Source organism: Phyllostomus discolor, chromosome 3 (assembly GCF_004126475.2).
Source record: "Phyllostomus discolor isolate MPI-MPIP mPhyDis1 chromosome 3, mPhyDis1.pri.v3, whole genome shotgun sequence".
In the NCBI taxonomy this organism is placed as follows: domain Eukaryota; kingdom Metazoa; phylum Chordata; class Mammalia; order Chiroptera; family Phyllostomidae; genus Phyllostomus; species Phyllostomus discolor.
Genome location: NC_040905.2, coordinates 74,418,434 through 74,433,576, shown reverse-complemented (window position 1 = coordinate 74,433,576; position 15,143 = coordinate 74,418,434). Strand labels below are relative to the sequence as shown.

The following is a 15,143-nucleotide window of genomic DNA, read 5'->3' as shown; positions in this document are numbered from 1 at the left end:
ACTTAAACTCCATTGTTGTCATCCCACTGTACTTAGAATAAACACAAACTCCTTACCATGGGACATAAAACTCGGGAGGGTTTGGCTTTACCCTTTTGATCTGACAGTTCGTTCAACTCGCACTCCAGGCTCCAAGGCCTTTACACTTGTCACCTTCTCTTCCACTAGACCTCACTTCACACAGAGAGTGACTAGAGGCTTTCCCTGGTCACTGCATCAAAAATAGCTACCTATGGGAGGGAAGTGGGGAGGGATGGGTGGGCGGGCTGGAATGGGAGTGGAGGGCAGAAAACTGTACTTGAAGAATGATTAAAATAAAAATTTTTTAAAAAGTAGCTACCTGCACATATACACAGACACACACCATGAATCATTTAGAAACCTCTATGTTACCACTTAATTACAGGACCGTTATTTGATTCTTTCACCAAAACATAAACTCTACAACAGCTAGGGTTTTGTCCATTTTGTACACAGCAGTATCCCCAGCATTATATACCAACATCTGGGATATAGGAGTTTGTTGAATGAATGAATGAATGAGAGTTGGAGCTAGTGTTTGAATACAAAAGGTTGGTAGTTCAAAGAAAAACAAAATCCCAGGTTTAACAGCTGTGGTTGGAAGAAATTAGAACCTGGTTAGCCAGTTTTCCTCTGATCCATAGGACATTTTTTGTCATGTGACCTACGCCAGTGGAGTGGAGCATGCCTGTCTCACAGTCAGAGCTAAATACCCAGGTCTTCTAGAGACTGCCCTGCTCATAGCTTGTGATTTCCAAGCTGCGGGCTGCAAAGGGTTACTGCGCCACTTATGTAATATTGCATTCTAAGATAAATGAAGACTGTTCCGAGGAATGTAATTGATAAAGCTCCACGCCAGCAGGCACTGATTACATGTCTTCTCCGCTCCCCATCACAGGCTAAGATCTTTCACAGTGGCCAAAAGGAGTCCTGTTCTTCTTCTTCAAAGAGCACACCTTACCTTAACTTGTATGATCCATGTTTTATATCCAACACAACCACAGAATAGATAAAGTGAGAATGAAATGATGAACATTAAACAATGAGAACAATGAGAACTGGAGTATACTATGCATTCCCAAAGAAGGCGCTGTGAGACCCTTAGTAAGCAGAGGATTCTAGGGTTGCAATTGTGAATTCATTTGTCTGTGCCCACGAGTGGGGACAGTTCTAGAGAAAAGCCTTGCTGGGTGCCTACTTTCACATTCCCAATGAGGTGATTTTTGCAAAAAAAAAAAAAAAAAGATATCCTGTGATAAAAAAAGCACACAAAGTAAGCCTCCTAAATTCTCTTGTCAAGTTCCCATTGCCAGGGCTTGAAGAAAATAAACACTTTTATAAAATATACTTTTGAAGAAAATAAATGCTTTTTAAAAATATCATAGCTACATTTTTTTTAAATGTGAAATATAATAAATAAGACGGAGGAACATACTCACCACTATACCATAATAGTCAGTAGCATTTTGCTTTATTTACTTTAGCTTTTTAAATTGTGCATATTTAACCACATAGTTTAAATACTAAAATAGAATTTTGTTTCTTCCAATGTTCACTAAAGATACCCTAAAATTTTAAGGATACCCGATGTTCATAGGCACAGTGTAAAACAGCTTCTTTGTGGCCTGGTCTCATCAATGGCTATCCTCTGGTTAGACGGTCATGAATTTTTACAATTTGTTACTAACATAAATTATTCTGTAATAAACATCCTTGATTGTACATTGTTTTTAAACATTCAATTTGACTCCTGGCTCTGTCATTTAGAGTCCCGTATCAAGTCACTCATCTTTTCTAAGGATTATTTCAATTTCTTCATGCGTAAACTGGGGATAATTGCTTCCCCACAGGATTATTGTTGTCAGGATTAAATCAGAATGTATGTGAAATCTTGCAGCACATGGTAGATGTTCAGTAATATTAGCGCCTGACCTGAAATAATTTGTAAAAGTAAGGTCAACATTTTCTGGTCTTCTATTTGCAATTTCCTAAGTCTTCCCAAATAACCTACTGCAATTAAAAGAAACTAAATTTAGAAATATTGGAATTCATGAGAGCATTCAAGCTCTGGTAAAAACAATGTCTAATAAACATGAGACATGATTTTATTTTTCTTTTTTCTAAAAGTGGAAGATAACTTCATTAAAATTTTAAGTTCTATCCAATATAACCTTCTTGCTTTGTGGTAATCAAAGAGGGAATTGATACCTGTTGGCATTTAAATTTAAAAACCTTCCTCTACCTTTTCTGAAGACTGGGATAAGACCTGTACCCTTTTGGTTAAACTTCAGGGAGGTTCTAAGACTATTGCTTACATTTATTAATTGCTGTTGACCACCACGGTCACACCTGAGTTGCTACAGACCTGGGTATCATCAGGTCCTACATTCAGGTTCTAATGGAAATGTGACAAATGGCACAATTTCTTTTTTGTGCCTTCAGTAATTTTTACATGGTCAGAAGGGAATTTTCAAAATGTTTTCTAAATTACTAAGAAGCAATGAAAACAAGAAAATTTATTTTTAATGATATGTATCTTTCTTTTTAAAAAATATTTTATATATGCTATTACATAAATTAGTTGTCCTAATTTTTACCCTTTTGCTCCCCTCCACCGAACCCCCCACTCCCATAGTCAATCCCCACACAGTTGCCCATGTCCATGGGTCAAGCATATATGTTCTTTTACTAGTTCCTTCACTTACCAGCCAGTCCCCACCTCCCCCATCCCTCTTACAGCTGTCAGCCTGTTCCATGTTTCTATGCCTCTGACTCTATTTTATTCATTAGTTTATTTTGTTCACTGGTTCCACATATAAGTGAGATCATATGGTATTTGTTTTTCAATGACTGGCTTATTTCACTTAGCATAATAGTATCCAGGTCCATCCATGCTGTTGCAAAAGGTAAGAGTCCCTTCATTTTACTGCTGCATAGCATTCCACTGTGTAAACGTATCACAGCTTTTTTATCCACTCATCTATTGATCGGCACTTAAACTGTTTCTAGATCTTGGCTATTGCAAACAATGCTGCTACGAACATAAGGGTGCATCAATTCTGTTGGTGGGAATGCAGACTGGGCAGCCGCTGTGGAAAACAGTATGGAGTTACCTCAAAAAATTAAAAATGGAACAGCCTTTTGACCCAGAAATTCTACTTCTGGGAATATGTTCTAAGAATCATGAAACACCAATTCAAAAGAATAATTTTATATTTCTTTTGCTGGGCGGCAATCACCTAGTTTCCCAGTTCCTGAACCATCTGAAGTGAGGGGCAGGACACTGTATACACTCAGAGGCCCTGAGATGCTCCTTTGATCTTAAAACTAAGTGGTTATCTATTAGTTATAAAACTGAATTAGATATTCAAGAAGCTTATGACTTTGTAATTTGTAAATTAACAAATACAAAAAGTATTCCTGAAACATTAGCATTTTAAGCCTCATCAGTTATAACTTGGGTTGAATCTCTTACTGAGGGTAGCTTTGAAGAGGGGAAAACGGGGACACTCTTAAAAGCTTTAGCTCTTTGCCTGCTTTTTTTAAAGATAATTAAGACCTTCAAATGCTCTGGTTAATATTGCTCAAGAATGTTAAGAGCTTCCTCAAAAACAAACAAAAGGAAACAGGAATGGTCATAGCAGGGGAAATGCTTTTCAATGACTTCAAAAGTAATAAAATTATGTTGGGCTGGAGTTGGAAAAAGAAATCTTAATGATTTAAGGTTTAAAAAATAAAATTCCACTGTTGATTGAACTCCATAGCAGCAGTGTTCTTCTTCCATGTGGAAGTATGGGTTTGACAGCCCTGTTGAGGAAGCACCCTAACACGCATGAACCCCGGAGGCTCACTTTGCTGAAGACTCCAGGTCCTTTTGGAATCAGAAACTAAAGTTTCAGCTTAGTCCCTCTCAACATCTTTTTCTTCATAGGAATTTGCACATTCTCAATGCACGGCTGTGAGCGTGCACTTAAGTCTCTTCTGGGCTGAGGGAGTCAGAGTTGAGACGCTCCGTGTACAGGGAGCGAGGTAGACAGGCACACGTTCCGTGCTGCATCGTGGCATTGCTCCCTCTCTGATCCTCTCAGCACTGTTTTAGAGGAAAAGAGACTCAAACTTGAAAAAGGGAAATATCTTTGACTAAATATTTTAAGTATTTTTCCTCCCACATATCCAGTGGTACCTGACTTAGGTGGAATTTTAATTGTCATAGAAAATAGACAGTACTTTTAAGTGAATTTTTAGATGTAAGTGGAAGAGGTAAATTTTGACACCCACATTTCCCTTTTTAAAAAATCCATCAGAATTTAAAATATGAGAACCAAATTTTGGATCTGCTTTGATTTATCAATAAAAGAAGTCATTCACTGCTTATAGTGCTTTATTATGTGTGCTGCATCTTGAAACTCATCACAGCATCTAAATGTGTCCTGATGTCATGATGGAAAAACAGTTACAGACTGTTCTGATCTCAAAATCTCAAGGAAAATTCCTCATAGTGAGAGCTTGACATGTTATGGAGGCGGAGTATTGTAGACATAACCATCCACTTGATAGATTTTTCAGACTTCTGGGGTAGAGATAAGTATGACCAGCTTCAAGGGAATTTATCCTGTGATTCTGACACTTGCAGCAGAAAGGAAATTGGAACTTGATGTACACAGCCGCACTGGCGCCGTCAATGCATCCATCCACCATTAGGACAAAGAGCAGAAAAGACTCGGAGCAAGAAAGAAGGCATGCATATCATACACCCCATTGTCCTTCTTTCATTTGTCAGTGGATATTACATGCTGAGACTCATTATACCAAGGTTTTAACAGCATTGGAAAAGGAATATGTTGCTTGTATTCTCTGCACATAGGGAATGTTATGTATCCCTGTTTCACAATGTGACTTAGAACTGCACTGAACTTCTCTGTCTGTGTCAGTGAAGGCTTTTTCATCTTTTATCAGTTCTGAGACAAGCAACATCTAGTTTCCATCCTAAATATGGGCCATGAATACTCCTGACTACTTTTTCTCTATCAGAACCTAGTTGGTATTAAGTGGAAGAGCCCAGATGCAGGGCTCAAAAGCCCTCGGTTCAAATTCTATGTGCTATTGTGTACTTTGGACATGTCTCTTCTGTAAAATTCCTATAAACAATGCACTCCCATGAGGCACTTTGCATTAACATGTGACAGGGGCTACCACATAGTGCTTAATAATGAAATATAGGGTTTCACTCTTATTAGCATTATGCTCTTTGACTATTAAAACTACTGAAGTGGAATATGGTAATTCAACTGCTTACTTCAAAAAAAGAGTTGAAAGCTAACTGAAGACTGAAAATTATTTGGACCTCTTCTAATTAGTATCTTCTGCACATGGCCATTTGCTTTTTCTCTTTGGAGTTCCATGACTTGATCTTTTTAAGGCCTTGTTTCTCTTCTTCTTACATTGTGGGGATGGATGCACCATTCAACTTTGTACCATAAAGAAATGTAAAAATAAACATTGACTAAGGAAGTTCTCCCTATTAACACTAAGACTACAGCTTTAGTCCTTCTCACTAAGATATGAATCCTAAGTTCACTGTGAGGCGGACAGGCTGTGTTCCTCTGGCTCTCTCAGCTCTTCTGCTTGTGGTTCACTGGGTACCCATCCCCAGCTCCAATCCCCTGGCCTGGAGCTGCTCTCAGCCTTCCTGTTGCCTAGCTCTTCTCCTTCAGTTACAAGGCCATTCTCACTCAGTTCTCTGAGAAATTTCTAGTCTTTTTCTTCTACTATGGTACAGTGACATAAGCTATCCCTCTAAGATTTCCTCTGTTTTTTGGCTAGTTATAAATCTCCTTTTTCTGCTGCACACACTTCATATAAAAGACAAAGATAATTTTAGCTCCAACCATCTACTACTTAAAAAGGTGATAACTTCAGTGGATGGTGTAACTGCAAAGTGTGCTTTGTTTTAGGCAACAAAACACAGGCACATGCCTATATATGCTCATTTGTTCTCTCTCTCCCATTCTCTCTCCCCCCCCAAACCCTGCCCCTACTCTCCTTGCTTCAGCTTGCCTCTCAATTATGGTATTTATTTAAAAAATAACAAAATACCTATAAGAGTTTTATAATGACATGATGGATAAGCAAGCTGAACTGTCTCAGATTCTAGCAGTATTTCTACCAAAAAAGAAAAACAAATGAAACTACAAGTAATTCTCTACAAGAATGTTCAGACTTCCAAGTGGCTTTCTGAATAGATTTTAACATTCTACCCTGCTACGTTTCTTCTCTGGCAGACACATAATTGTCACAAACTGAATAGAAATATCCCTGTTCCTATTCCAGGAAACCTGGTTTAATAGTCCCTATGAAAATCAATAGGTTCCAACTGACAGAATGCTTGGAGAAGTTTCGCTTCACTTGATGCGGCTTGTTATCTGCAAACTACTTTCCTTAATGTGTTCTGAGACCTCAATTGGGCCCAAAAAGTCTATTTCAGCTAGTGATTTATTATCCTCCTCTTAGTCACTGACCAAAGGTGACCTTGCCTACACGTCTAGAGCATACTCATGAATGGTTAAAAGTGGCTACAGCAGTGTTCAATAGATGCAGATCTTTAACCCAAACTGACCCAGCCATCTCTCTGACGTAGATCACAGCAACTGGAAAATGAGTGGTCTATGCTTAGTCTTCCACATTCTCACAGGTTAGACAGAAGGAGAAAAGATCAGGTGATCTTTAGTTTACCCAGTGGTAAAATGGTATCATTTCTATTTTAGAATGGAGGAACCTGAAAATCTCCCCTAATAGAGATGTCCTGGAGTTTCACCTACCAAGAATTTGGGAGGAAGCCTGTGTACATTCTGTAATTTAATCTAGAGCAACCTTTCAAATTCTTCTGCAGATTCATAGTTATGTATACTCAAATGTTAACTCATACGAATAAAGGGAAAATGAATAGAAGTTAAAAACTAACTCATAGAATGATTGGCGAGGTGCAATGTGTGGTTCTGCACCTAACTGAGAAGAGCATAAAAGGCCAAACGAGCACCTATGAAAAAAATTCATAAAAGTTATGGGCACTTCCCAGGTGATAACTCATTAAATAATTCAAGAAAAACACTTCCAGAAATGTACAGGTAACTTTATGTTATAATATATAAAATATGACAAAATTCAGACCTGGAGCAGCTTCTATGCTGTGATCTAGTCACACTGCTCTGGCGATGAGCATTGAAAGAGCCACAGGGCTGCAAATGTGCCCAATCCAGGAATCCCAAGCATCCAAGATTTGTTTAAGCAAACGGTCATATGATCAGAAATATTTATAGTGCCAGATTAAATTTACTGATACAATGGTAAAACATATGCCCATTTTTTAGCAGAAATTATAAAAGCACTCCAAAAACAATGTAATTAATTTTATTCATTGAGAAATTTGCAATATGTCTGGTGTTGCTAACTGTGCAATTTTAAATCAAGCTAATGAGGGCATTACAATTGCACAGAGCAAACTGGTACTATTATAATATAAAATATCTGCATGGACCATTATAATTAGTAATAAGAATAATGTTCATCATTTATTACATGCTTCCTGGGTGATAAGAAATAGTGTACATAAATTACTCCATTTTTATCTTTGCTAGAACACCATGAGCTAGGTGTTCTGTAACCCACTTTACAGAAGAAGAAAGTGAGATTGAGAGATTTGCATAATTTATTATAAAGTCACACAGGTAATATGTGGCAGAAGTGATCCTGAACTCAATGTGTCTGGCTCTAGGGCCCATGGTCTCACCCTACAACTGCACAGCCATTCACAGGAATGTCAGATTACCAACACATGCTGGATTTGCACACTGAGTTTAATTCTAAGACTCAATAGTGGGTATTTCATGAAAGGGCAGGGATTTTGCAGCAAGCTGCATGAAACCTTTTCCAAGAGTTGAGCCATGTGGCCAGAAATTTCATCTGAATTTTAGAATTCAAATATTTGTCTCCAAAATTCCAGGGACATAAGTAATTGGTGAGCATAATTTTCTTACATCTCAACCAGTCTTGAGAAAGAGCCTTATTGATAGAACCAAAGTGCGATTATTTAAATACACCCTGAAGTATGAACTCCTAAGGAAGGTAAAGTACATAAATTGTTCCTGAAATAGTGAATCCATTATCACTATGTCAGTCTTCAAAAGTTGTGATTCCATTGTACTCAGCGAAATTCAGTCCAGGCTGAAGGTTCCATCTATTTAGTCTGCTCAAATTTTGACACTTTTTCTTTCCGTTTGTGTAGTTTTAAGATCAGCATATTCAAAGTCATGTAACATCAGTAAAAAGGTGTCATCCTGTAAATCACTGGTTGTCCTACTAGCTGTGTCTGTCAGAACACTTTAATGGGCCAAAGTCATTAACCGGAGGAAGAAGCTTAGTAAATCTTTCCACTCTAATTCAAGTTCTTTTGAACTTCACATCTCTCAAATGGAGATGACAAAGGGCTTATGCTAAAGAAAAAAAATAGCCTTCTTTCCTTTACACTTGATTTCTGTTTTTCAAAGTTCATAGTAAAAGTTCCACTATGCCCACGAGCCAATTAGTTCTTAAGTGCAAAGTAATAAGGTATTTAGGTGTAAATGGCACTTCCTGTCTAACTGTTTCAAAAGAAAAAACGATAAAATAGGCCACCTTTTCCCAAGAGGAGAGTATGTGGAGGCAACTCCTAGTGATTTGACTTCTTCAGTACAAGAATCACTAATATGTGGAACAGGCTGACGACTATAGGAGGGGAGGAGGAAGGAGGAAATGGTGGAAGGAAGGGGAAGAGATTAGGCTCCTGGACATGGACAAGGGAAAGGGGATTGGCTGCGGGCGAGAGGGCTGGAGAGAGGTGGAAGGGGCAAAAGGGAAAAAATATTAGGACAACTGTGATAAAATAAATAATAAAAAATAAGGTATAAAAAAGAATCACTAATACGAAGTGGAACAAGTTATAAATACAAATTAAAACAGTGCTTCAATTCAATTTCTCTATTGTTTACTCTTATTACCCTTAAAGCTTTATCCTCATTAATGATGTAGTGAGACAAATTATCGTTTCTGGAAACATCCAGGTTTTTTTCAGTACAGTAAAAAGTTGGTTCAACTGTTACTTTCAATTTTCTGGCATGAAAATATACCTTATTAGAGAATTACCAATGCTTATAACATTTAGAAACTGTAAGATCTTGAAATTCTTTCTAAATGGCCAAAAATAATGTTAAGTTATGATGAACAGTATCTCTATGCTGAAGTTATATATTTCCCCAAACTTTCTGTTATGAGAATCTTCATATATATGAAAATGTTAAAATACCATCATGGACACCAGTATATGGTCCTAAATTCACTTAATTGTTGGTTTTTGCCCTGTTTTCATTCTCTCTTTATCTCCCTCCATATGTGCCCTTTCTGCCTCTGTCCCAGTTTCTTTCTTTGTTGCATGCACACACACACACACACACACACACACACACACACACTCCCTCTCTCTCTCTTCTAATTTATGTATTTTTAATGTATTCTAATTCTCTGAATTATAGTTTTCTCTCTAAAGAATAAATATAGTATTGCCCTGACCAGGATGGCTCAGTTGGTTGGATGTTGTTTCACAAAGCAAAAGTTCACCAGTTTAATTCCTGGCCAGGGCACTTGCCTGGGTTGCAGGTTCAGTCCCAGGTCGGGGTGTGTAGGAGTGGCAACCTATTGGTATTTTCTCACACCTATGTTTCTCTCTCTCTAGCTCCCTTCTTCCCCACTCTCTAAAAGTAAATAAATAAGATCTTTAAAAAATAAAGTATGTGGTATTATATCCATTTATAAAATATACAGTAATAAAAATATTTATATTGTAACTATATGTTAACTTCCCATAGGGATATTTTATTAGCTAAAATACCCAACTGTCTGAACATGACAATTCATGTTCATTATTAGTATTAACTCTGTGCTGTACCTGCCCAACAATGGACTATGGATTTTACCTAAAGTGCTGGTGCTTAATCTGTCTCCCTATGGACGAGTTAGAGTGTTTGTCTATCACTCAGACAGAGAAATTCCTAATGGTTTCTCAATGATGATCAGGGTAATTGATGGGGCATTAAGTCTCTTAATGTCCATGTAAATGGCATCCTTCCTAAAATATTAAACTATGAGAAGAGTACTTAACACTACTATAAAATGAAATTTGGGTTAATTGCCCTGAAAAAGTATTTAAATAAACCCTGGGGAAGAGGATTATTTTTATCAAATAATTAACTGTAAAAGAGATAGGAAACCTTTATTAGAATTGTTATAGATAGTATTATGGGTGGAATTTTGTTCCCCCAGAAAAAATTCATTGAAGTCCTAGTCCCCAGGACTTCAGAATGTGACCTTATTTTGAAATTGAGCTGTTGTAGATACAGGTAGTCAATTCAAGATGCGGTCATCCTGGAGTAGGTTTGGGCCCTTCATCTAATAGGACTGGTATCCTTACAAGAAGAAGGAAATTTGGATGCAGACATGCACAGAGAAAAGGTGACATGTAGACATGCAGGGAGAAGATGGCCATGTGGCAAGGGAGGCAGCAAATGAAGTGATGCATCCACAACAAGGAACACCAAGCAATTGCTGGCTGTCACCAGAAGCAAGGAGAGTGGCATGAAACAGACTCTCCCTTAGAGCCCTTGCAAGAAATCACCGGTGCTGACACCTTGATTTCAGACTTCTAGCCTTCAGAACTATAGGAGGTATGATAAAGTTCTGTTGTTTTAAGCTGGTTTGTGGTAGTTTATTATGGCAGCTCTAGGACACTCTCATAGATGGAGATAGATAGATACATAGATGATAGATAAGCCATCTTTCAGACCTGTTAGGTTTAGGTTAAGTCATAAAATGAGGACCTAACAAACGATCCTGTGAAATATTATAGTGATCCCGAAGTTTTTAAATTGAACAATATGTATCTATTATAGTGAGCTACAAAAATTGCCATTTTGTAGGAAAAAAATGACTTAATAAAGGTAATTTTATGCAGCTCAATATAACAGATTACACAAATAATTCAAGTTTTCTGAAATGCCCTTTTCTACTCAAGAGCAGATTCTAGGCTGAATTCATTGGGAAGATTGTTTTCCCAGCATCACTTTCCTTCTATAAATAGATGCTTTAGCTTCATTCACTTCACTTAGATAAGGAAGTTTCTGTCTCCATGACCTACTTGGAATTAAACACTGGGGGCAATTGCTCTTTGAGGTTTTGCCTGCTTACTTCTCTCATTTATACATCTCTTTGCATGGTTTATTCTAGGAGATAATGCTGGGGATTCTATGTAATTCATGCTCAAAGCTGAGATTGCTCCAGGGGATTTTTCTCTCGTTCCATCTGGCACAGTAGTAAACTGCGTCTGACAACATCTGCCTTACAGCACTGCTCTGCAGCTCCATCTGACTCTTGGTTCCCATCCATGTTTTCATCCTGCCCGTCTTCTCAGGAAGAGGTTTCCGCAACAGAGGTGGAGAAGAGAATACAGTGAGGGCAAACCAGAGCTTTGTTTTCCAATGAGTGTGAGTCATGAAGCCACCAAATGTCTTCACCTGTCTCTTACTCCAATTCACCCAAAGATTTTTGCCTTTAACCAGTACTTGCTAAGAAAGCCCTTTGTCTTTCAGGACTCTGAACATTCAAAAGTCAATTCTAAATGTTTCTTTTTCTATACATTCATGTATCTAGTCCTCTTGAAATTTTCCTCAAATAGGAAAAGAAAAATAACCATTCACAAATTTTACTGACATTTTTTTTTAACCAGCAGGAAAGGATACAACCAAGCCTAAAAATGTCTCATGCGTGATTCCTGCTAAAGCATTCCAATTTAGCTCCATAATAAGTAGATGCAGGGTCTAGAAGAAGTAAGCCTGCTTGAGTGTGATTGGTAGCGTAATAATATGGGTGTAATAATTTATAGTTTTAATTTGAACATTTCACCTAAAACTTCATATGGTATACTTGAGTGTGATATTGTTATGCTACAGAATTACATGCTTATGATTTTGTAATAAAAGGGACATGTTTGTGCTAAACCCTGTATTTAACAGATAATTCTATTTCATAAAATTTTTAATAATACTCAGTTCAAATAAGTTTTATGAGTATTGGAAGTGGCTTTAAGAGAAAATTCCAAACCTTACCAATCAAAAGATTACTCTACATTCTCAACTTAAATCATTGCCTACACTGAGCAGAAAATCCAGATTATAGAGTTGATTAGTAGCAATTGCCACTTAAATTATTACACACTTCAATTAAACTGTCACTGTTAGTTTGCTATGGCTTTAAATTCTAACATTGTTTCCCAACACTATTCTACTTCTACTTAATTGAATACCCTGAGCCGTTATTCTCTTCTTCATGAAAGGAGGTTCTAAAATTCCCATGCCAGACAATGCATAAACAGCTGGTGATATTAAGTTGTCTTTAGAAGAAAAAAAAAGGCAATTGGCCTAAAGGAGGTATTATTTGACTTCAAAATTCATGATCCTTCTCAGCATCCTTTGTAACTGGGATTCCAGGGGTGTATATATTTCATATATTTGTTCGCATACAATCTGAGAAAGGAAGAACGTGCAATAAAATAATATTTTCTGTGGTTTTACAAGGAGAAACCACCTAGGGACGGCAAATGCAGGTCGGGTAATAGGATGACAAGTGCGCTGTGGGGCACAGGAAGTATGACTTCCTGCTGGCACGTGTATTTTGCACTTTCACCTGCTGCATTCTCACTCATTGGAGATGAGCCTAAGGAACTGTTGCCTCTTCAGCTCTCCTACAAGTATAGAACAAAAAGAAGCCGCCCCTAAACAAAATTTTCCATACTGTTCAAATATAAATTTCTTAGATGAGTCAGTTCAGTCCCAGAAACATTAGCATTTGTCCAGTTGTACTTTACAGAAGCAAACCCAGCATTTGAAAATCTAGGCTAATAGGTATCTAAAATCATGCTAATACACAAAGCAGGGTTAGCCTGGCAGCTCTAAATGTTTTTCCTCTCCACACTTCTACCCACAACCACATCCAATGTGAGATCTGGTTACTTTCAAAGTCACGCAGTTTCTACCAGACAACAAACAGCCCATCTGACTGCATTCTCATAATCGAGAGTCAAATGAGTTCATTGCACATAGCGGCTTTCTGACCCCTTTGTCCTTTGAATCAGAACTTCTGGCCTCTCCAGGTAACAGATCCCTTAGAGATACTATTATATATAATGAAAAAACTTACTGTTTTCTTTAACACTTTGAGAGCATAAGGCTTCTGAGTCCCCTTCTGTTTGCATCTGTACACAATGGATGTAGCACCCCTTGAGGGGGAAAAAGACAAAAAGAAAATGTTATGCTTTGGACATGAAATAAAGGGGAGAAATTAAAAATAAGTCTCTCTTTCAGTTACCCAAATAATTGACAAGTGAATATAGTTTGCTCAGAAAAATTCCAGGTTTCTCAATCAGCTGTCTTCCTTTGCTCCATCCCTATGCAAGAGACAACATACTTAACGCCTGTTGTACTCAGTGGCTCTGGAATAAACCAGGCCCTAAGGTGAGTGTAGCTTGTGGAGCCCATCCACTGAAATGCAAATCCCTGAGCTTTCCTAAAAGGATGTGTCTGGGGTAAAACAAGGCACAGTGTCTTCAGTGAGAGGGTTTGAGTTTAGCACTCGACTATATGGATCAAGACAGTCTCCACTACGCAACAAGAGAGCTGGGGACACTTGAGAACTTATGCCATTTAGTGCCCTGGCTTTCTCCCAGACCCAGTGTTAGTCCCATAGAGATTCTGACCCCTTTCTCTTGGTGAATACTTCTACCACTTATTTCACATGCCTTAACAAAAAGAATTATGTAAAATGTTCAGGAGAAAATATTATAAAAACAGTTAAAGATACATAGGGGAAAAGTAGGTCTATCTCTCTAAAAAAAGCTTGAAGGTGTACAGAATGGTTTTTACCTATAAAGGAGAATGGTAAAAAGGGACTCAATACCTAGCTTCATGTATGTGCAAAGTTACCAAAAGGAGAATATTGGAAAGCAGGACAGTGTGGTCCTGATGCTCCCTCTCCACACATGTGGGTGTGAGAAGAAGACAAAAAGAGACTCACAGACCAACGGGCTTAACTTCAGATACATCTTAAAAGAAGATCAAAGTAAATCTGAGACTTTGAAGATTAAGCCAAAGGACTTCTTATGATACATTCAGTCCCGTATTTGTGATATTTTAAACACAAAAGAATAATGTAAGTCAAAATATTCCCAGATAGCCTACGCACAACATATCTTCAACACAGCTAGTAATTGATGTTGTGAATGCTAATGGATTTTAACATTTCAACATATTTTTAAAAACTTTGGTAAGATATAACATATATAAATATTCTAGAAATGGAATAAATGGAGGTAAATACATAATTCATGTTTGTTAATTGCTCTAAAAGACAACTACCTAAAACCAAAATATTAACAATGCATTATGTGCATAGAATATGCAACAGTAAAATATATGACAACGATAGCATGAAGAATGGGGGAAAATAAGGGAAACACTGTTAAGGTCTTATACTATGTGGTACTTACTACATAGTATATTATTATATTATTTAAAGATAAGTCGATTGATTAAAGATGTATATTCTTTAACCTAGAGAAATAAGTAAAATTATTAAAAAAAATAATAATAAATCAGCAAGGAGCTAAAATAGAAAATCAAAAATAAAATGCAAAGTAGAGAAAAACAAATTAAAAATAAAACAGCTAATAATATATGGTGGGTTTCAATCCAATCATATTAATAAATATATTAAATGTAAACTCTATAAACACACCAATTAAAAATAGATAGACTGGATTGAAAAATCAAGAACAAACTATATACTGAAACACATTTTAAATATAAAGGCATAAATAGTTTAAAAATGAAATCATAGGAAAGAGATACTATGCCAACCCTGACCAAAAGAAAGTAGAAATAGCTATATTAATATTAGGTTACCTAGACTTCAGAACAAGGACAAAGTGAGACTTTACTTATGAAAGGATCAATTCCCCAAAATGACATAACAAATATAATTGTGTA

At 37.1% G+C, this 15,143-nt stretch overlaps 1 protein-coding gene across 1 annotated transcript in view; it reads right to left on the bottom strand.

The window, feature by feature from the left end:
- The window catches only part of CAMK4 (calcium/calmodulin dependent protein kinase IV), a 204,046-nt gene that overhangs the window by 98,344 nt on the left and 90,559 nt on the right, over positions 1-15,143 (bottom strand). Inside the window, exon 3 of the mRNA XM_028529930.2 lies at positions 13,300-13,378. Within this exon, the coding sequence (XP_028385731.1) occupies positions 13,300-13,378 (79 nt within the window). The remainder of the gene's footprint in view (positions 1-13,299; positions 13,379-15,143) is intronic.